The 23,699-nt window shown below is 40.0% G+C and overlaps 1 protein-coding gene across 1 annotated transcript; it reads right to left on the bottom strand.

Annotated features, from left to right (window-relative positions):
* Window positions 1–18,432: 18,432 nt before the first annotated feature.
* On the bottom strand, window positions 18,433–19,016 carry LOC110924806. The gene is made up of 2 exons (XM_022168799.1): window positions 18,896–19,016; window positions 18,433–18,761 (listed from the first exon to the last, which is right to left on the bottom strand). The coding sequence occupies exons 1-2, from the start codon at window positions 19,014–19,016 to the stop codon at window positions 18,433–18,435; spliced, it is 450 nt and encodes a 149-aa protein (XP_022024491.1).
* Between the last annotated feature and the right edge of the window lie 4,683 nt (window positions 19,017–23,699).

The raw sequence follows: 23,699 nt of genomic DNA, 5'->3' as shown, positions 1-23,699 counted from the left end.
TGATTACCACCGTAATCCATGCAAGTAATTGTCCTTAACAACCCCCGTGTGAACGGGTGCTGAGTCCAAACTATAGTACTACGTCGTTAAGGCAGGTAGACATCATTCCACGTGTAAACACAATCAACAAGCATTCATTAAGTCACGTAATACATGCATATTGGTTAGCGTTCAATAGTTTGAGTAGTGTGATCATTTGTGTTTTGATATAAGCAACGTATGTAACACCCAAAAGTGCTAGAAGCAAAAAGGGATCGAGTATACGCACAGTGATTGATTATCGATTGAAGGGAGCGCTGAGAGTAGGGTTAGCCTGAATAGTTCGATAGCACAACAATGAGTAACGTGGAAAATAAGACAAGTGTGAATGGATCAAATAGGCTGGTCGATCGAACGGCAGGTTCGATCGAACGGTCTGTTCGATCGGCTGGTATATCCGATTGGACAGTCCTGTTCGATCTGTCGGTAGGCTCGATCGGCTGGGCCATTCGAGTGGATTGTTTCTTCCTCTAGTGTGTTTGTGTTTGGGGATTTGAACTTTTGAAGTTTTCGTTGTAGTATATGAGAACACAAAAATGTCCTTACCTTTCAGGTCGATCGATCGAACGATCCGTTCGATCGGCCGGCTTAACCGATCGGCTGGGAACCTTAGAGTGATGCTCAACAGGATGTCGCTCGATCGAACGGACTGTTCGATCGGCTGGCATTCCCTACTCCGAACGAGTTGTAAAAACGATTAAGTGTTGAAGCATAGTATCTCATGATCTAAAGAGTAATGTTTACCAATCGAGTAGCGTATTCGATCGAACATCACTTCGTCAATAGCATACTTCATAAAATTTGAAAAGTGAGACCATGTGCTAGCCGATCGGCTGGCCCGGTCGATCAGCTGGCATGTCCGATCGGCTGGGCTGTTTGAACAGCCTAGCCGTTCGGCCAGCAAGTCTGACCTGGTCGGCCTTTCGTCTAACTCTTGGCTGTTTAATTACTTGTCGTCCTATTGAGGTAGTTTTGATAACGAGTTGAACTATGGTATCCTCCGTTCCCACTTGTTTCTTCGACTCGGACAGGAATCACCCAAGTCCGGCCGGTGAACGGTTCGGAACGTTGCTTTAGAGTTTAACCCATCGTCAGTGAACCTTGTATATAGAATCCGAATCTTGAACCTCTTAACTGTTAGAATGATTAGTTAGCCGGTTCAAGCTCCGTTTGTACCGGTTTTAAGGTTTTGAGTGTAAAAGGTTGAAGAAAGTTGGAAATTATTCATAAAATGTTAAGATTTGTAAGAATCTTAGTTTGTTTATGTGGAAATCGGTCAGATCTAAGCTATTCACGGTTGAATGAGGCCAAAGTTTGGTGTTCCTCAAGAACACCATGATGACATCACTCAAGAACACTTAGATCTTGGTGATTTCAAGGTTGGAAATCGAGTTTTGAAAGATAGAAAGGTGTAGAATCATGTAGTGATAAAAAACGTACAAGAATCAGAGTGAAAACTTACCGGAGTTGAGAGAAATCTGAGAAAAGGTGAAGAAGAAGGCTGGTTCGGTCAGAGCTTTCCAAAAATGGAAAGTGTGACAATGACAACCCTATTTATAGGCTCCAAAAGAGGAAAGTGGCAGCCGATCGGCCAGGAGCTCCGATCGAATGGGCTGCTCGATCGGCTAGGAAGATGCTAGCCGATCGGCTGGCCTGTTCGATCCGAATGCCTCCTGTTCGATCCGCGACCCACTTTGAGTATTTCGCGACGATTTTCGATGTTTCGATTTCGATGGACGATGATACGAATACGATAGAGTTCCTAGTCAAATTACTTTCAGTCCCAGCTACTATATCTAACATATAATCTTCTATAAGTCACGTTTCGATGTCGGTTTCGATTGAGTTCGATTGCTTTTCGAGTTTCGATTCGATTTTTGATTGATTCGCTTGAATACCACACCAAACATATGAGTAAACACGCACAAGTAACACATAAGGCACACACACGTATAATAACACCAGAGTTCGCATAATTCGAGTCTCGAGTTCGATTGATGAATTGATTAGCTTGGTTATTGATTGATTAACTTTATCGCATTGTTACTTCCTACTATTCACAGTCGTAATTCGGTCGCATTGATTAAATATTCGATCATTTCATTTATACAACACTTACTCCACATAATACAAAAGTAAAAAGAACATTAACAGTCAAAGAAGTCAAAGTTGACTTGGACTTTGACTTTGACTTTGACATTCGAAAACACGGGGTGTTACAGCCTCCCCTTGTTTAGGGAATTTCGTCCCGAAATTAAGTCGAAGGCTACACAACGCCGTGATTTACCAATTTGATGCTTCAGACCTATTTATTTAAACAACTGCAGGTACTCGGCCTTCATGTCGCTTTCGAGTTCCCAAGTGAAGTCCGCGCCTCGTTTGCCTTCCCATCGGACCTTTACGATCGGGATGCGAGAGCGCCTGAGTTGCTTGGTTTGGCGATCCATGATTTCGTTCCACGAAGTGTAATGTTTCGTTGACCTGAAGATCGTCGATTAGATCATGATCAGCAAGGCATTTTCGGAGGTTAGAGACGTGGAAAGTCGGGTGGACATTACTGAGTTCCTCCGGTAATTCGAGTTTGTAGGAGACTTTTCCGATCCTTTCTAGAATCCTAAAAGGTCCAACATATCGAGGCGCTAGTTTCCCCTTCTTGCCGAATCGGACTACACCATTAAAAGGTGATACCTTTAGAAGTACGTAGTCACCAACTTCAAATTCGAGGGGCTTGCGTCTTTTATCGGCGTAACTTTTCTGTCTGTTCCGAGCTTTCACCAAGTTGTCTCAAATCTGGTGTATTTTGTCAGTCGTTTCTTGTAGAATCTCGGGACCAGTTAGTTGCGAGTGACCGATCTCGTGCCACACAATAGGCGATCGACATCTTCTACCATACAAAGCCTCGAAAGGTGCCATTTGGATGCTGGCATGATAGCTGTTATTGTACGAGAATTCTACCAATGGCAGGTGTTTGTTCCAACTACCACCAAAATCTATGACACACGCTCAGAGCATGTCTTCAAGAGTACGGATCGTTCTTTCAGTCTGTCCGTCGGTTTGAGGATGGAATGCAGTACTCAGATTAAGCGACGTACCAAGGGCCGCTTGAAACGTTTCCCACAATCGTGAAGTGAACCGAGCATCACGGTCTGAAATGATGTCACGAGGCATACCATGATTACGAATGATCTCGTCGGTGTAGATTTGGGCTAGTCGCTCCACCTTGTAGTCTTCTCGTATCGGCAAAAAGTGGGCTGATTTCGTTAGACGATCAACTATGACCCAAATACTGTCATGACCTGATGGCGTGGGCGGGAGTTTTGTTATGAAATCCATAGCTATACTCTCCCACTTCCATATAGGTATCGGCGGTTGTTCGAGTAAGCCAGAAGGTCTTTGATGTTCATCCTTGACTCTTGCGCAAGTTAAACAACTTCCAACATAGAGGGCAATATCTCGTTTCATACCCGACCACCAGTACTTATAGCGTAGGTCCTGGTACATCTTATCTGCGCCGGGATGAATAGAATACCGGGATTTGTGGGCTTCATTCATGATAATCTTTCGCAAATCGGTCCGCCTTGGGATCCAAATTCGGTCCAGAAAATAGAATATCCCATCGGATTTGCTTACCAACTGAGCTCCATCGTGATAGATCCTTTCTTTCTTCAATGTATGCTCGTTAAAGCAAGCATGTTGAGCTTCGCGGATAAGGGCCTCGAGGTTGTGCTGGGCTTGGATGTTTTGGGTACTGAGCACGTAACTCTTTCTGCTGAGTGCGTTGGCAACCACATTCGCCTTGCCTGGGTGATAACGGATCTCACAGTCGTAATCGTTGAGAAGTTCTACCCATCGGCGTTGACGCATATTAAGCTCTCTCTGATTAAAGATGTGTTGTAAACTCCTGTGATCAGTGTAGATTGTACACCTAGTGCCATACAGGTAGCGTCGCCAAATCTTCAATGCAAAGACAACCGCGCCTAGCTCGAGGTCATGGGTTGTATAGTTCTTCTCGTGGATCTTGAGCTGATGAGATGCGTAGGCTATAACCTTGTCTCGCTGCATGAGGACACAGCCGAGACCAAGGTTATAAGCATCACAGTAGACAATGAAATTGTCGCTTCCGTCGGGCAGTGTAAGAATCGGAGCGTTGCACAGCATATGCTTGAGGGTTTGGAAGGCAGTCTCTTGTGCGTTTCCCCACACAAAAGGCTTGTCTTATGCGTAAGAGCGGTAAGTGGCACAACGATCTTGGAGAATCCTTCAATGAATCGTCGATAATAGCCCGCTAGTCCGAGAAAAGAACGAACTTCTGATGGGTTCTTAGGTGTAATCCAGCTTTTGACAGCTTCAATCTTCGCAGGATCGACATGGATACCCTGACTATTCATGATGTGACCCAGAAACTGAACCTCCTCCAACCAGAATTCGCAGTTGGAGAACTTGGCATAAAGTTGGTTCCCCTGGAGTAACTCGAGAACCAAACGTAGATGTTGCGCGTGTTCGGCTTTCGTTTTGGAATAAATCAAGACATCGTCGATGAACACGATGACGAAACGGTCAAGATAAGGCTTACACATGCGATTCATCAGGTCTATAAAGACCGCAGGTGCGTTGGTTAGACCAAAGGGCGTAACAACAAATTCGTAATGGCCATAACGGGTTCGAAAAGCGGTTTTGGGGATGTCTTCCTCTTGAATCCGTAGCTGATGATAGCCTGAGCGTAAGTCGATCTTAGAGAAGCATGCTGCACCTTGTAGCTGATCAAACAAATCGTCGATTCGGGGCAAGGGGTATCGGTTCTTGATGGTTAGCTTATTCAATTCCCGGTAATCGATGCACATCCGGAACGATCCATCCTTCTTTTTGACAAAAAGGACTGGCGCGCCCCAAGGAGAGGTGCTTGGGCGAATAAAGCCTTTTTCGAGTAATTCCTGGAGTTGGTTCGAGAGTTCCCTCATTTCGGAAGGTGCGAGTCGGTAAGGGGCTTTGGCAACGGGGTTAGCTCCAGGAATGAGGTCGATGCGAAAGTCGATATCACGACTTGGTGGTAGTCCGGGAAGATCGTCAGGGAACACCTGAGGAAATTCACGAACCACTGGAATGTCTTTGACTTCAACTTTCTTTTTCTTTTCCTTCTCCGCTACTACAATGTTGGCCAAGAAGGCTCGGTATTCCTTGCGGAGATACTTGCTTGCTTGAATACAAGACATGAGCTTGAGACCTTTCGACGTTGTTTCACCGTACACACACAATAGATCACCATTCGCGAGCGAGAATCGAATCATCTTTTCGAAGCACAATACTTCAGCATGGTTTTCACGAAGAAAGTCCATGCCTATTATGACATCAAAGCTTCCGAGTTGCATTGGAATAAGGTCAATTGGAAAGATGTGATTGTTGAGTTCGAGAGTACAATCACGGAGTACTGAATTAACGGCAATAGTTCTTCCCGTAGCGACTTCGACTTCGAATGACGAGGACATATAAGAGCGCTTACGACTAAGGAGCTTCTCAAATTCAAATGACACAAAGCAGTTATCGGCTCCAGTATCAAACAGACATGATGCATAAATACCATTCACAAGGAACGTACCATTAACCACGTTATTATCCGACTGAGCCTGACGGGCATTGATGTTGAAGGTTCGGGCATGGTCTGCTTGCTGCTGTTGCTGAGGCTGCTGTTGTTGCTGTTGCTGCTGGGGCTCTTGCTTAACCACCCTGTTCGGGCACCTGTTTGCAAAGTGGTTAGGGTCACCACATGCAAAGCAGACTCGAGCATTGACTGCAGGTGCTTGAGCTGCTTGTTGGCCTTGAGGTGCGGGAAGTAGAGCTTGGTTGACAGTAGCTTGAACTGGGGCTTGACGGGGACCATAGCGATAGTTCGCAGTGAAATGACCGTAAAGGTTGCAGTGAGCGCAAAAACGACAGGCTAGACCCACCGGGTGATGATACGAACACGTTGGGCAGAGTGGGTGAGGGCCTGTGTATGCACGCTTTGCTGGCGGTGCATTGATCACTGGAGCTGAATGGTGCTGTTGCTGCTATTGAGCTGGTACAGCTTGTAGAGGAGCAGCAGTGGTTGCGGCAGCACAGCTCTTGTTGCTGGAGCTGTTGTTGCTGTGCTTCTTCTTCCTTCTTGATGTCTTGGAGGGTTGAGCAGTGGTGTTGTCGGTGGATGCTGTTGTAGCTTGGTGCAGAGACTTGGTTTGCTTATCCTAGAAACCGGCCTTTACCCGCTTGTCGTTAATCTCAGCGGCTAGCAGGTAGGTTTCCTCGATCGTTGCTGGCTTGGAGGCATGAACAAAATCTGCTACACAGTCTGGCAGAGCTCGGATATACTTCTTGATGGTCATTTCTGGAGTCTTGACTTGATCGGGACAGATGATACTGAGCTGCTTGAAGCGAGCAGTGAGAGCAGCGTTGTCTCCGTCTTTCTGTTTGATGACCCAAAATTCATCCTCCAGCTTTTGGCGTTCATGAGGAGGGCAGAATTCATCGATCATAATTGCCTTCAGTTCCTCCCATGTCAGCTCGTAAGCTGCATCATTCCCACGCTTGTTTCGTTCAGCAGTCCACCAGTCTAGAGCACGGGACTGGAAGACGCCAGTAGCATTGAGAGTGCGGAGATTTTCAGGGCATCCGCTTTGTCGCAGGGTGACTTCGAACGAGTCGAACCAATGAAACATGGCAGTAGGGCCATCCTCACCGGTGAACTCCTTCGGTCCGCATGCTTTAAACTGCTTGAAGCTAAAAGCAGTCTTGCTTGAATCCTTAGGGTTCTCAGCTCGGGATTCTTCAGACGTTTTGCTGGCATTTTCATACACCTCACTCACGGCTTTCGCCACTTGTTTGGAGATGATAGCAGCGAGGCGTCGGTCTCTCTTTTCTTGGCGAGTCAGTCGGTGTCGGGATCCAGACGACGACATGGTCTGCAATAGACATCGTCACAGGACTCACCACAACGTAATCGATTCTCACCTCACACGTCTAGATTACTAAAGCTTAGGAACACGTCGAAACACGAATCACATAAACACACAGACACATACCACAGATACACGTAATCACAGAAGCACGTAAGCAAGTAGAGCACAGAAGCACATAGTCATGAAAGGCACATACGCATTCAATCACAGAGGTAGTCAGAAAACAGAAACCTATCCTTCAAGCTCGCGTGTCGTTCGTATAGTATATCGAATAGCATCGTATAGTATAGCCTCACTTAGTCGTATAGCGTCATATAGTATGATATCGTCTAGAGTTGCGACAACTGGATGCCGAATTGAGATAGGACAGCAAATGCGAGTCGTGTGTGTTGATCGAAATGGCAGTAAAATCGAATAACATTCCAAAATATAAGCACAAAAACAAAGAAAGCACACATAAACAGATAAAAGTCAATGAGTTATCAGAATACACGGTTGCGATTCTCAGGTTTGAAATGCATAAAATCGAGAGATAGATTGTCTGCGGCTACTAGACGTCGACTACCCAAGGCAACTCGACTATTCATTGTAGACCTGTCATCATTTTCGACTCTAGAGGTCGTCTTTCTGCCTCGATTCTTGGGCATTCCACACGCGTTCCCTAGGTCATACTTGTGAGTTCAGGTCGTTGGAGTCCGTCGAATGCCTTGGTGAGATGGAAAAATATTCGGAACAAACTGCCAAGGTTAGGGTCTCACCACTTGGCTTAGCAATTTCTTCCTTGTTTTAAGAAAATTTAAGGAGAATTTTCATCAAAATGGGGGTTTCACACCTGATTTGGTATAATTCTCCTCGTTTATTGGCGAAAATGTCGAGATGAAAGAGTAAAATCCCCATAAGTCAGGAAATTTTGGTCAGGAGTTTGCGGTTTTCACACCTATTCCTGACTGAATCGCCTGACTTTAACTGAAAATTCGAGTGCAGTGATAGTGAAGAATTACAGAATAAGGCACATAAACTTGGTCTGTTGGTTCCTAACTATAGTCTAGGTCTCAAAGACAGCGACCCAGACTAGGTCGTGTCTAACCTAATTCCCTATAGTTATGGCTCTGATACCAATCTGTCACACCCCAACCGGTGGCGGAATCATCGAGGCGCGGCACTGAGTGAAACAGATTGTTCAAAGAAATTCCATAACAACTATTATTACCAAATAGTTTAAGTATCACGTCCCATACCGTGACCCATAAGATAAATTTAGTTATTACAGACATAGACATCCTTTAAACAAAACATGTTCTGACAACTCAGATTTAAACACATAAATATAAATTGTCTTGGTTTCTAGACTCTTTCCTAGCCTCGATTTCACAGCAGAGAAAGCAAGTAAGCATCCTAAACACCTGTCACATACGTTAAAATAAAGTCAATACATATAATGTAAAGGTGAGCATACAAGTTTGATAATAGCATATAGAGTTCGAATAGTTTACGCATAACCAGCACGTACACAGTGGAAAACGAAGCATGTTAATTATCGACATGGACTTATCGATACCAATGACTGCGGGTTGACCGTCCGAGACGGTTCGCAATACATGATTACCACCGTAATCCATGAAAGTAATTGTCCTTAACAACCCCCGTGTGAACGGGTGCTTAGTGCAAACTATAGTACTACGTCGCTAAGGCAGGTAGACAGCATTCCACGTGTAAACACAATCAACAAGCATTCATTAAGTCACGTAATACATGCATATTGGTTAGCGTTCAATAGTTTGAGTAGTGTGATCATTTGTGTTTTGATATAAGCAACGTATGTAACACCCAAAAGTGCTAGAAGCAAAAAGGGATCGAGTATACTCACAGTGATTGATTATGGATTGAAGGGAGCGCTGAGAGTAGGGTTAGCCTGAATAGTTCGATAGCACAATAATGAGTAACGTGGAAAATAAGACAAGTGTGAATGGATCGAAGAGGCTGGTCGATCGAACGACAGGTTCGATCGAACGGTCTGTTCGATCGGCTGGTATATCCGATTGGACAGTCCTGTTCGATCGGCCGGTAGGCTCGATCGGCTAGGCCATTCGAGTGGATTGTTTCTTTCTCTAGTGTGTTTGTGTTTGGGGATTTGAACTTTTGAAGTTTTCGTTGTAGTATATGAGAAAACAAAAATGTCCTTACCTTTCAGGTCGATCGATCGAACGATCCGTTCGATCGGCCGGCTTAACCGATCGGCTGGGAACCTTAGAGTGATGCTCAACAGGATGTCGCTCGATCGAACGGACTGTTCGATCGGCTGGCATTCCATACTCCGAACGAGTTGTAAAAACGATTAAGTGTTGAAGCATAGTATCTCATGATCCGAAGAGTAATGTTTACCAATCGAGTAGCGTATTCGATCGAACATCACTTCGTCAATAGCATACTTCATAAAATTCGAAAAGTGAGACCATGTGCTAGCCGATCGGCTGGCCCAGTCGATCAGCTAGCATGTCCGATCGGCTGGGCTGTTTGAACAGCCTAGCCGTTCGGCCAGCAAGTCTGACCTGGTCGGCCTTTCGTCTAACTCTTGGCTGTTTAGTTACTTGTCATCCTATCGAGGTTGTTTTGATAACGAGTTGAACTATGGTATCCTCCGTTCCCACTCGTTTCTTCGACTCGGACAGGAATCACCCAAGTCCGGCCGGTGAACGGTTCGGAACGTTGGTTTAGAGTTTAACCCATCGTCGGTGAACCTTGTATATAGAATCCGAATCTTGAACCTCTTAACTGTTAGAATGATTAGTTAGCCGGTTCAAGCTCCGTTTCTACCGGTTTTAAGGTTTTGAGTGTAAAAGGTTGAAGAAAGTTGGAAATTATTCATAAAATGTTAAGATTTGTAAGAATCTTAGTTTGTTTATGTGGAAATCGGTCAGATCTATGTTATTCACGGTTGAATGAGGCCAAAGTTTGGTGTTCCTCAAGAACACCATGATGACATCACTCAAGAACACTTAGATCTTAGTGATTTCACGGTTGGAAATCGAGTTTTGAAAGATAGAAAGGTGTAGAATCATGTAGTGATAAAAAACGTACAAGAATCAGAGTGAAAACTTACCGGAGTTGAGAGAAATATGAGAAAAGGTGAAGAAGAAGGCTGGTTCGGTCAGAGCTTTCCAAAAATGGAAAGTGTGACAATGACAGCCCTATTTATAGGCTCCAAAAGAGGAAAGTGGCAGCCGATCGGCCAGGAGCTCCGATCGAATGGGCTGCTCGATCGGCTAGGAAGATGCTAGCCGATCGGCTGGCCTGTTCGATCCGGATTCCTCTTGTTCGATCCGCGACCCACTTTGAGTATTTCGCGACGATTTTCGATGTTTCGATTTCGATGGACGATGATACGAATACGATAGAGTTCCTAGTCAAATTACTTTCAGTCCCAGCTACTATATCTAACATAAAATCTTCTATAAGTCACGTTTCGATGTCGGTTTCGATTGAGTTCGATTGCTTTTCGAGTTTCGATTCGATTCTTGATTGATTCACTTGAATACCACACCAAACATATGAGTAAACACGCACAAGTAACAAATAAGGCACACACACACATATAATAACACCAGAGTTCGCATAATTCGAGTCTCGAGTTCGATTGATGAATTGATTAGCTTGGTTATTGATTGATTAACTTTATCGCATTGTTACTTCCTACTATTCACAGTTGTAATTCGGTCGCATTGATTAAATATTCGATCATTTCATTTATACAACACTTACTCCACATAATACAAAAGTAAAAAGAACATTAACAGTCAAAGAAGTCAAAGTTGACTTGGACTTTGACTTTGACTTTGACATTCGAAAACACGGGGTGTTACACTATGTGCCTAACTTGACGGTTGGAATATAAAAAAAACTACAAGAGAAAATATGCATTAAGAGGAGACATAAAGTTATGCATGAAGAGTCCTTGAAGAAGAAGTACTTGATGACCCATATGTTGGGAACATATAATATACAGATAAGTTTATCTACATGATTCAACTACAATTCTATTCTTAATTTCCAAAAGGTTTAACACTATGTTTTTATCCGGTGTAACCTCGGGCGCGTGGCCTTCTCCGGCAGTACAAACTGCTTCGGTGTTGTACCCTGGGAGACAGACGCGTCGTCTTTAGTAGAGGCGTGAAATCTGTTTTAAGGGAAGCGTGTTGAACACGTGCCTCAGCCACAACCGTCAACATTTGTTTGTTATGTTTGTAGGAAATTATTGTACAAGAAGACGTGGTTCAAGACCTCGTTGAAGCCTACACAACGGACTGAAAACACAACGAACGATACAAGTAGACGCGGTTAAAGATCAAGTTGAAGACTTTATCTTTTGAAGATATCGGTTTGAATCGATTGTTTTATTAAATATGTTGTAGTTCATATTTATGTGCGTTTGAATTTGTACCCGGTTCATGTACTACAATTTCCCAAATATTTAAAGAGAGTATCTTTATTTTTTTATTAGTTTTATTAATATAATTATGACCCATTTCCTACAAGCTTAAAACAGATTTCGTGAGATTGTTGCTACAATCTTAAAACCTTATTTATAAGGATTTTGGGTTCACAAAAAGATTTATAATAAAAAAATTATTTTTAGAGATTATGATCTTATAAATATTTTTTTTGGGAAATATGCATGTAGTACAACTTGTTGTGTTTGGATTTCTTGAGATTGAGATACAATCTTAAATCCTCTACCGTGGTACAAAACGAATAGTTTTGTGTAAACGTTTGGTTTTGAAACGATTTTGGGAATCGTTAATTTTTTAACTTTTGTGTTAGATGGGGTTTATTAGTGTAAACCATACGTTTTTTGTAAACATTAAATTCTCTAACATGTGTGTTAGACCGGAATTATTGGTGTAAACCATACGTTTTTTGTAAACGTTAAATTCTCTTAAGTAGAGAATTTTATGTATTTAAATAAGAGTTTTATGTTACTTGATTAGAGTTTTATGTCTCTAGTTAAGTCTCTATTTAAAGTAGACTCTTCATCCACCCATGGATTGATATGAACAAATAAGTCTTTTAATGATTTCTGTAATCATTTGTCTTCTAACATGTGTGTTAGAAACGTTCATGAAAAGCGTTAGTTTGGAAGCAATTTTTTTAATTGTTTAGTTTCTAACATGTGTATTAGAAATGACTTATTTATTTGAACCATATATGTGTTTTTAGCAAGTCGAATTAACATTTTGTGGAAATGTTAATATTTCTAACGTGCGCGTTAGAATTTCTTTCATTTTAACATGATTGTTTAAAATGGTTAAAATACAAATGCTTTGAAATGTTTTATTTAAACATTTTACATAAGTAATTTGTTATAGCATTGATTTTAATGCTTTGCATGGTTTAGAAATAAAAGGTCATACATTGAAGTTGATGTTTAATTGGCTTCAAGAATTAAATCACCATAAAGTGATAATGTAGTTGTGTGGGATTTATCACCAACTTTAATTTGTGATTTCTAAATCATTTTGAGTGAAATATAATTACAAATTAAACTCTCCATATAGTGAAACTCTTGAGTAGAGTTTTAATGATGACATTTGATGAGTTTTATTAGAGTTTAAGTATATAATTATTGAGACTCTTAACTCTTCATATGGTGAAACTCTTGAGTAGTGTTTATTGATGATATTTGATGAGTTTTATTAGAGTTTAAGTCTATAATTATTGAGACTCTTAACTCTTCATATGGTGAAACTCTTGAGTAGACTTATATTTTCTAACACGTGTGTTAGAAAATGTGTATCACGAATTCAAGGTTAGAGATTGTTCATAATGAACATAAATGCTTTATGTAAACATTTAATTGCCTATGTGTGCATTAAAATGATGAGAAATGGTTTATTTTATAAACTATATCTTTGGAAAACGTTTTATGTAAACGTTCGATTCTATAATGTGCTCGTTACAACTTATTTTTTTCTAACATGTGCGTTAGAAAACGTTTAGTACATGTGTAGTAAGACTAAACAATATAAAACCATTTGATATTTTGGGTTTTGATCTATGTTTTCATAACCCTATAGATATTATTAATATTGTATATTGCAAAATTGGTTTGAATAATTTTTAAAATAAAGTTTTGCATAACATTGATAATTCAAATGGTTCACTACTCTTACTAGAAGTAGCATGTGGTGAATAAAAGAGAAACTCTTGAGTAGAGCTTCTTGATGAGACTTAATTAGTCATTTATTTGGTGAAAAACAACTTGGTGTTGTTGTGAACAAATTTAATTGTTCAAGTTTACTACTTAAATGTAGTCTTTGTAACAACTTGGTGTAGTTTTGAGCATAATTGTCCAAGTTTAAAGTTTCAAGATGAAATGGGGAACTTGTACTTACAAGTGCATGGAGTCTTATTGAGGGAGTACCTCAAGAAATGCCATAGGACGATATCGAGAGAATAATGAAAGAGCGTACTGAGTGTATTAAGATGAAATACACAATCGAGATTCTTGTCGACATACTTCGTTAGAAGTCATTGGAAAATTCACAAGTGTGAATAATAAATCTTGCGAGATTTGTTCCGAGTGATATACACGTAGATGCGTCTACCACTTGATTATTGTTAGAACTATATGGAGATTTTACCTTCGTTTGGGAGAACATCCTAAACATACATATCTCCTAACGAATAACAATAATTGTGTGCAAATCACTTATGGCAAATTATGAATGTCATGTTGTTGAGTGTCGATCTAGTTGACTCTGTGTCACACATAATAGTGATTGTAGACGAGGAACATTCATCTTGTTGGCGATGAATGTGTTCACCAAGTGACTTGGATTAAGACTTATGTTTAAGTCCTTATGAGTCAATGGTAAAGTGTTGGAGATCAAAGGCAAACAAGTTATGTTCCTTAAATGAATGATAAAATTTAGCTAAGTGCTATGTACAATAATTTTTTAGACCTTCCTAAATATTGATATTTTAGGATTATGAATAAGTCTCATTATTTTGTCTTAACAAGGGATGAATTTGCAAAGTGATATTATGATATCCTTAGGGCTGTGAAGAATCAGAATGATGCATCTTCTGTTCACATGCAAAAGTATTGTAGTCTAAAGCATGCTAGACTAGTACTTGGTTAATTATGGGTCTTAACGAAGACTAATTAACTCTAAACATTCAAATGTGTATGAACACAAAAAGAATTTGTGTATAGACAAAGTTGAGGGAGAATTTTCATTCATTATAAGGAAAAGACATGTAACTTTTTAAGAGTTTGTTCGAAAAGCTAATGAGGAGAACTCATTGTCTAAGATTATTCTAGATGTTAAATTAGAATTATTCTAAGTTGGTGACAAACTTATGACAATGGCATGTGTTGCTTTGGTCAGCTCGGAAGCTTATGTAAGCTAATGCAATATGAGTTGAATTCACTGATACAATGAGGTTGATCTTGTTCAATCATATGTGTATAAATGTCGCCATAAGTGGTGTTACGGAAATGTTGATCAAATGGCAAGAAATGTGGGGGGATCCATTTAAAAAACAACCCTATAAGGGTATGTAGAAATGGTTCTCATTAACCCATCTATATGTTATTCAATAACACTTAAATGCGGGGATGTCTTGCATTTGTTTTTGGCAATAAGGATTTTGTAATCCAATCTAACATTGCAAATAGACGACTAAGTGGAGGACACAAATGTCGTAGTGCATAATGGAGATGTGTTTGCCTTAAATGATAAATATATCATTCTAAGACAAATATTATAACCAGATTCAGGTGGCCACTGAGGTTATAGTCTTAGAAGTTGACAATAGGCAATGTTAACTTTCAAGTTACGAACAAGTCATGACAATTGATCTCAACTGCAAAGTTATCTTTAGTGACTTGTCAAAGACTAAGATGATGTTATGGATCCAACAACCTGAGGGTTTATTAGAGATCAAGTTATGGAATGAGACTAAAGCCCATGAAAAAGGGTGTATGAAGGAAACCTACCTTAGTTGACTGGAGATCCCAAAATCTAAGTTCAATAGGACAACGAATTCATATGCCTAAGGGTGGTCATTGTGGGGGCATAATTGATATGCATAAGCTAGTATATATAACGTCATATATACCCCCTAAACGATAAAAGGGTGTTTAAATACGTCCTAGTTCATTCCTATGAAATTCAGTGACAAATTGTGAGGCTAAGCATATTATGTGGAAAATGATTTTGCATAATCATGATAACCACGATGCTTTTAATGATTTAAGGAGAATCACCTATGTTAGAGAGAAGTGGGGTCGCTTCGAATGGAATTGGGGGCACAATTCCTAGAGCTCTCGCAGAACCAGGAAAGTGTTCCACGACCATTATTGGACACGACTATGAGGGGATGACCCGGCTAAGGGGAGTATTGTGTGAAGTGTATTGTCGTCTACACAAATGGGGGTTTGTTCAAGGACATCGTGTCTACAAACCGCTAGGAGGCTAAGTATGCTTCACAACGGAAAGTTCAAAGGGACACCTACTTATTCGACAATACTCAACTGTCGAGGTTCCATTGGAAACTTTGTGTGTTTTGATCAATCTCCATTCATGTGGGGGATGTTGGAAATTTAGATATTATGAATGGATATTAATTTAGTGAAATTATAATTTAATGAAATTATAATTATTACTAGACTATTCATATGGAACAGAAACTCTTAAGTAGAGTTCTTATGTCAATTTATTAGTTTTTATTAAAGTTTATGTCTCTAAAAAATCTCTAATTAAGTACTAGGCTCTTCATATGAAACATAAACTCTTAAGTAGAGTTTTTATGTCAATTTATTAGTTTTTATTAGAGTTTATGTCTCTAATAAATCTCTAATTAAGTGGGACTTTTCTCTGCCTCGTGTCTCTTGTGTTAAAAGTAGGCTATGTTCCTAACTTGATGTTGGAATATAAAAAAAAACTACAAGAGTAAATATGCATGAAGAGGAGACATAAAGTTATGCATGAAGAGTCCTTGAAGAAGAAGTACTTGATGACCCATATGTTGGGAACATATAATATAGAGGTAAGTTTCTCTACATGATTCAACTACAATTCTATTCTTAATTTCCAAAAGGTCTAACACTATGTTTTTATCCGGTGTAACCTCGGGCGCGTGGCCTTCTCCGGCAGTACAAACTGCTTCGGCTGTTGTACCTTGGGAGACAGACGCGTCGTCTTTAGTAGAGGCGCGAAATCTGTTTTAAGGGAAGCGTATTGAACACGTGCCTCAGCCACAACCGTCAACATTTGTTTGTTATGTTTGTAGGAAATTATTGTACAAGAAGACGTGGTTCAAGACCTCGTTGAAGCCTACACAACGGACTGAAAACACAACGAACGATACAAGTAGACGCGGTTAAAGATCAAGTTGAAGACTTTATCTTTTGAAGATATTGGTTTGAATCGATTGTTTTATTACATATGTTGTAGTTCATATATATGTTCGTTTGAATTTGTACACGGTTCATGTACTACAATTTTCCAAATGTTTAAAGAGAGTATCTCTATTTTTTTATTTGTTTTATTAATAAAATTGTGACCCATTTCCTATATTGGACTTAAAGGATTCAGTTTTTGCTGTAAGTATTTGCTTCGTTTATTGTGCTGCATGTGGCTAGCTTCTTGCTTCTTTCTTGCTAGAAGCAGATGTGGCTTTGGTTAATTGAAGTTTGTTGTTAAAAAAAAGTGACAAAATTAGAGCATTCACATCCAACCCACCATATTTTCACCCTAAATTACACTAAAAAACACTACATTTTCTCTCTCCTTTTCAATTAAATAATATTTTTTATACCTTTATCATTACCTTTTCTCTCTCCTCCACTCACAACTACTTTCAAAATATATTAAAAAATTATAGGGGGTGAACAGTGTCCCCCCAAATATACAGATGAACAGTAACATTTTCTCTCTCCTCCACTCACAACCACTTTTTATACTCTTTATATTTTAAAAACACCACACACATATTTTGATGCCATGGATATGAATGCTCTTAGGGATATAAGTCTGAACTTGCAGGAGTTAAAGTTATGAATATATTATATATAAGAGTAAAATGGTAGCTTAACAATATTTGACTATTGAATGTAATGACAGTTAGCATGAGGGACCTAGGGTGTAAGAAAAGTAAAAACATATGGGCTCAAGATACAAGATTTAGAAAAAAAAAAAGGGACTCTGGTTATTGTCGCCCTTAAATTAAATGGACGCAAATTTACAATAATTGTAATAGGGTAACTTTATAGAAATATAATCAAGTTTGTAAACTGTTCTAATTAAGTCATCGAAACTTTTTTTATCACTCTAAAATTACTGAAGTTTCATTTGTTGTTCTGATATTATGTAATTACTAGATTACCATAGATGATGTGTCAAGTTTTAGTAAAAAAATTTAATCTTTATTATGATGTGGAAAATATATATATGACATGGATTTTTCAGTTAAAAAAATACTAAAAAATCATTTTTTTCTAAAATTTATTATAATATGCTAGGTTAATTTTTTAAATCAAAAAACTATAATTTTTTTTTGTTTGTAATCTATGATTTATACTAAAAACATTTTGAGATGTTTGATTTAAAAGACTTTTAGTATTTGTTTAGAATTTAAAAGAACATCAATCAATCAATCATACCCAGTAAAATCACACAAATAGCATAGCTATTGTTAGGGTCTGGGAAGAGTGGGATGTAGGCACACCTTACCTCTACCCCTAGGGATAGAGAGGCTGCTTCTAATGAAACTCTCGGCTCCAAAACACCCAGAAAAGAAATAAATAGAACATGAGGTGTGTGTGTGTGTATGAAGCTACCAATATAACACGAGTGGTGAAGGAGTGCATGGAAAACAAGACAAATATAAGAACACAAATAGCCTATACACATAGATACATATCTACGACCATACACTACACCTAAAAACACAATTGTACCCTCTCATAGAAATCCTTAACCTTAATCCTACGTCACCACGAGCTCCTATCATGGACCATGTTCTCAGAGATGTGCAATCTTTGCAAATCCTGCCTAATCTGCTCAACCCAAGTAATTTTGGATCTGCCTTTACTCCCCCCCCCCTCCACCTCGAGAGTTTCAATCAATCTAACTGGCTCTATCGTCTGCCTCCTCTTCACATGCCCAAACCATCTCAATATTCCCTCCTTTATCTTATCTGATATACTAGCTACTTCTAACCTCTCCCTAGAAACCTCATTTCTTATCCGGTCTAACCTTGTGTGCCCACACATCCATCTTAGCATTCTCATCTCCGCCACCTCCATCTTGCGTGCTTGTACTTCCTTAATGGCCCAACAGTCGGTTCCGTATAACATAGCAAGTCTAATTGCAACCATATAAAATTTCCCTTTCAATTTTGTTGGGAACCTCCTATCGCACAATACCCCAGTGACAGCTCTCCACCTACACCATCCAACCTAGATGTGGTGGGCAACGTCACTATCTATCTCCCCATCCCTCTGAACAAACGATCCTAGATACTTGAACTTAGTCACTTGCGGAACCACTTGACCATCAATGGTGATCTGAATGTCCTCATCGTTGTCTACTCCACTAAAGTCACAATACAAGTACTCAGTCTTAGATCGACTAATCCTTAAACCTCTGCCCTTTAAAGCTGCTCGCCACTCTTCTAATCTCACATTCAGGCTTTGCTTACTATCAGCAACTAACACAATATCATTTGCGAAAAGCAGGCACCACGGAAGAGCCTCCTGAATTAACTTTGTCAACTCATCTAGGATAACTGTAAATAGAAAAGGGCTCAAAAACCTTGGTGAAGGCCTACCTCCACCAGGAAAGAATCAGTATCCCCTACAGGCGCTCGGACACTAGTCTCAGTCCTAACACACATATCCCTAATTAAGTCTATATACTTACCAGAAACCCCTCTACTCTCCAAACTATCCCAAATCAGTCTACGTGGCACACTGTCATAGGTCTTTTCAAGATTGATGAACACCATGTGTAGGTCCCGTTTCTTCTCCCTATACTTCTCCATCAATCTCCTTAGAATATGTATTGCTTCCGTAGTCGATCGCCCTGGCATGAAACCAAATTGGTTTACCGTGACTTGAGTTTTTCTTCTGATTCTCGTCTCAATTATTCTCTCCCATAATTTCATAGTGTGTCCTAGCAACTTAATCCCCCTGCGATTCCCACAACATTGGGAGTCCCCTTTGTCCTTATACAGGTACTACTACACTATTCCTCCATTGATCTAGCATTTTCCTAGATTTGAAAATAAGATTGAATAAAATAGTTAGCCAATGAACTTCTTCTTCTCCCAAGCATTTCTATACCTCAATCGGTATGTTATCTGGCCCAATTGCCTTAGCCCTTCCCATCTTTCTAAGGGCTGTTCTCACCTACTCCCGTGTGATACGTCGACAGTAGCCGTTATTCCATAGTCGCCTTTGAGTAGGTGAATCATCATTTTCTTGTTGATAATCCCTCCCGCCATTGAAAACATTGTAGAAGTATGATTTGACTAATTCTAATGAAAAGATTGTAGAATTTAAAAGAACACTTTGACTAATTCTAATGGCGCCAGAGAAGAGAATATGAAACCAATTCTCAATTCTTTTTGGAACTAGTGAATACGAAACAAGACACCAATAATTCAGTAAACATGAAACGAAAAGAGCATCATTCATTCTCGTCTTTTCCTAGCCACCGCTATCCCATCAACTATCTTGAGGAACCAGTAAACATGAATCGGAAAAACGCACTGGTCACATATCGCGAAGAAAGAAAGCATACTTGGTCGTCGTAGTCAAAGGTTGCCGGTCGTCGTCATCGTTTAAAGATGGACGGTCGTCGGAGGGCCGACGTTGGGTTGGGAGGGTCGACGAAGGGTCCGGTGATCGGATTTTCGCAACACCGGTAGCAGGTTGCGAGGGCTTATACGAAGGGTTAAATATACTTTTTTGATTTTATAAAATCTACCTAATCTAAATAATAGCCAATTAAGCCCTAAAAGAAAACAAAAAATAAAAGAAAAAAATAGTAACCTGATTATAATTGCATAGCATTAGAACACCAAATTAAAGTTTAATTACTTTAGATAGACAAAAAAAGTTTCATTGACTTAATTGAAACAACTAGTAAACTTAATTACATTTCTATGGCATTTTTCCATTTGTAAACTTCTTTAAGTTCAATAATTTTGGTAAAAATACTAAGATTGCACTTTGCTCATAAATAAATTACAATAATTGTATAATTCTTTAAGTAACATGTGAGCTCAGATAAATAGTTGGTAGTAATTGGTGCACAAGGCGCTCGACTAGGCTTTTGCTCCATCAACACGCACAGGAACAAATTTCACTGAATTCTTGCTAAATCCGATCAGGACAAGTTTGAAAAAATTAAATCTAGTTCGATGCACCTAAAAAAATTATGGAACCAACCTAAAACAGCCTTAAACAAACATAAACCTTGTAAAAAATGGTTGTTTATGCAGTTTTAAACGGGCCTTCGCTTTTTAAGTGCATATGCGGCGTGCTCACCCTTTACGCCTTTGGTGGGCCTAGTGCCTTTAACTACTAAGGTTAAACCATGTGCAATCTATGGTTTTTCCCTTCTTGAGCACTGGAGTGGTTTGCCTTTAACTACCAAGGTTAAACCATGTACAATCAACAGTTTTTCACTTCTTGTACACTGGCGTGGAGACCACGTGGCACCTAGAGGCCAAGGATGTCCCCAATTTCCAAGACAAAAGTCATTGCCTACAGACCATACATGGGGAGGAGAGAGAAGGCGAGTGAGACCCGTGGAGTTTTGGTTAGTGTTGATGCAACAAACACGGGACCAAGGATGGTAGCTGAGTTGGTTAGGCAAAAGGGCTGAAGGGTTCAGTTTTGCCTAACGCAGGTCGCGGGGTCCCTCCACGTTTGCAAAACGTGGAAGGAGGTTCACTAGTATGTTCTTGTTATTTGCTTTGAGGTTCTTTCTCCGAGGCCAGCTCGAATCCAGAAAAGAAAGCAAATAGAATGAAAGTGATGAAGAGTTGTTTGGAGGTGACAAAGAACTCTTTGAATGACTAGAGATTAAGGAATCTCTGCCTTTTTGGAATGTCTTAGAAGTGTACATGAGCTGTCTTCTTATAGTGGAAGACATCTCCTGAAATAGCATAAACTATACTAGCGAAACCTGTTTGCAAATGGAGGGTTTCCCCTTTTGGGGTTGAAGGCTTTGGACCCCTGGTTAATAGAGTGTGCTTGTGCAGACCTGCTCTGACTTTGTGAGTTGGTGAGCATGAGTTGGTGGGACGAGTCTCTAGACATGACTAATTACTGTTTCTCGATTTCCTCATTTTACAGCTTTTCATCCGATGAACCTTTCAACCTTTTAAGCTCTTTGCATATTAATCATTTTGTTTATCCTTGGGCTACCCCCGTCGTCAGCCCCCAAGTCAGAGGTTTTTGGGGTAGTATGCTCAAAGACTTCTGACTTTTATGCATGTCTTTTAAAGGCTTCAAGGGTTCGTTGCTTGGAGGCTTGAAAGGTTTGAGGCAGTTACTTTTTTGAATTTTGAATTTGAAACGATTTGACAGTTGATTTGATTGACATGTGTCAGGCGGCGGTTTTGCAGGAATTATTTATTTACCTTTATTACCCCTACTTTACTCTCATATTTATTTTAAAGTTGTAAAATTTCTTCATTTTACTTACAATCATTCACAGTTTCCTTCCTCAGGTTAGTTTCTCTTCTCCATTTTCACTTTTACTTTGTTCAATCATGGGTGCCCTTAAGGATTTAGCGAGGTCATTCTCTCGAATGACACAAGAGGAGGTAGACCTGTTTTGTCTTGAATATGGTATTGATAAGAAATTTAATCCAACTGCCCCTGCTTGCGATGTTTCTGTTGACAAACCAAATCCTGGTTCGATTGCTTTGTATTGTCGTCACTTTCAGTGGTCTAATCTTCGTTACCCTTTTTCGTTTTTCGTTTTGAACTTGCTTGAATATTATCATGTTTCTTTTGGGCAAGTTCATCCGAAGGGGATGGCTAGGGTTTTGCACTTTGAAATGTTGTGTCGTGCTCTTGGGTATGATCCCTCTTTGTTGCTTTTTCGGAGATTTTTTCGTTTAGCCAAAAATGGTGATTGGTTCACCTTTGAGACATCAAAGGTTGATACTTGTCTTATTTCATCCATGGTTACAACGCTTGGGTCCTGGAAGGATCGGTTTTTCTGGGTTTCTGATTCTATCATTCCTTTCAAAATGGTGTGGAGGCGTCCGGATGCTGTTCTCAATGATCCGGAGTCTTCTGAGTCAGAGTTGAACGATGCCTTTCTTTCAGCCATTCGGGGGTGCCCTTCGAGGGTTCGTCCCTTTCCCGAACATTTGTTAGTGCTTTTAGGGGTTAGTAATATTTGGGGAAAAGCCGATCGGGATCCGGTGTTAATGAGAAATGGCGTTGGTATGCATTTTTTCCCTTATGCCTTTTCTAATTTTACTTTGCTTATGCCTTATTTTCTTTTGTTTTGTTTTTACCAGTTATGTCTGCTTTGGACTTCATCAAGAGTGACGATACGTCCGACGTTGTGTTTGAAGATGCCCCGTCTGTTCCGGGTGAGAATGTTGTTGTTAGGACTTCCGAGCAAAGGTTTGAGGGCACGGGTTATGTTAGTGTTGCCAACGTTAAGGGTTTTACCAAGTCTACTGCCCCCAAGTCGTCAAGTCGCCGATCTTCTCGTCGTTTGCTGAAAGCTGGTCCTCAATCCACTTCCACTGAGCCAGTGGATTTGACTGATGATATTGAGGTTTCGGAGGATCAGGTTGAAGCGGGTGTTGAACAAGATAAGGAGTTGGTTGTTCATGGCAAGAAGGTTCGAGGCAAGAAGGTTGTTCCTGTTCAAGAATCTTCAAGCAGGGACGCTGAAGGGTTGGACCCTGAAGGTGTTTATGTGCCTGCTTGGCAAGTGAAGAATGATGATACCTTCAAGGATGCTGCCGTTTGTGAGGATGCTCTTAGTCATCTTGCTCCTCCCTCTGTTCGTGAAACCATTGCTGAGATGGACGATGACTTTATGTTATCTCGCATGGTTTTAACCACCTGTAACCTTGCTGCCATGCTTCCCCAAGGGATTTGTGACACCTGTGTCACCGCGACCATCAAACAAATACCAAGCCGATGAAATATTGTATTTCATACTTGGGATGTTGTATAAATATGTGTATGTTTTGCACATATCAATTATTGTTCAATTTCAAACTCTACATTGCTTTCTAGAGCATTATACGCAAACTGGTGCGTAAACGTACTCAGTTTAATGCGACAAATACTCCGGAACATCAACATATACTCAACATACCTTAAATAACCTTTACATAACTTAGAAATAAGTTTTGAAGGCTTGGGTATAGCAAAAACAAGTTAATTCGCTTACAGGGACTAAACTTGACAAACTGCGAAAGTATGCCAATTTGAACTGTAACGAACATTCCGGAACATGTTCATAAGTTAAAAATACCCTAAATATCCTCTACATAGCTTAGAAATAGGCTTTGAGGTGTTTGGTATGCTAAAACAAACTTTTGGATCATTCAGGGACTAAAAGTGTCAAAAAGTGCACAAGTTTGCACTTTCGCGCATAACTTACGTTCTGAATACATCCGGACATCCAAAAATTTATGTAAGCATCCTTATATTATGCCTTAGTGTTGGGCATGAGA

Source organism: Helianthus annuus, chromosome 17 (genome assembly GCF_002127325.2).
Source record: "Helianthus annuus cultivar XRQ/B chromosome 17, HanXRQr2.0-SUNRISE, whole genome shotgun sequence".
NCBI classification, from domain to species: domain Eukaryota; kingdom Viridiplantae; phylum Streptophyta; class Magnoliopsida; order Asterales; family Asteraceae; genus Helianthus; species Helianthus annuus.
This window is presented reverse-complemented; position numbering and strand designations above follow the sequence as displayed.

Coding starts and splice junctions, on each gene's coding strand:
- LOC110924806 (XM_022168799.1), bottom strand. CDS start 19,016: ATGGAGAAGTATAGGGAGAAGAAACGGGACCTACACATGGTGTTCATC. Junction 18,762..18,895: donor GGAGAGTAGAGGGGTTTCTG/GTAAGTATATAG, acceptor TTCTATTTACAG/TTATCCTAGATGAGTTGACA.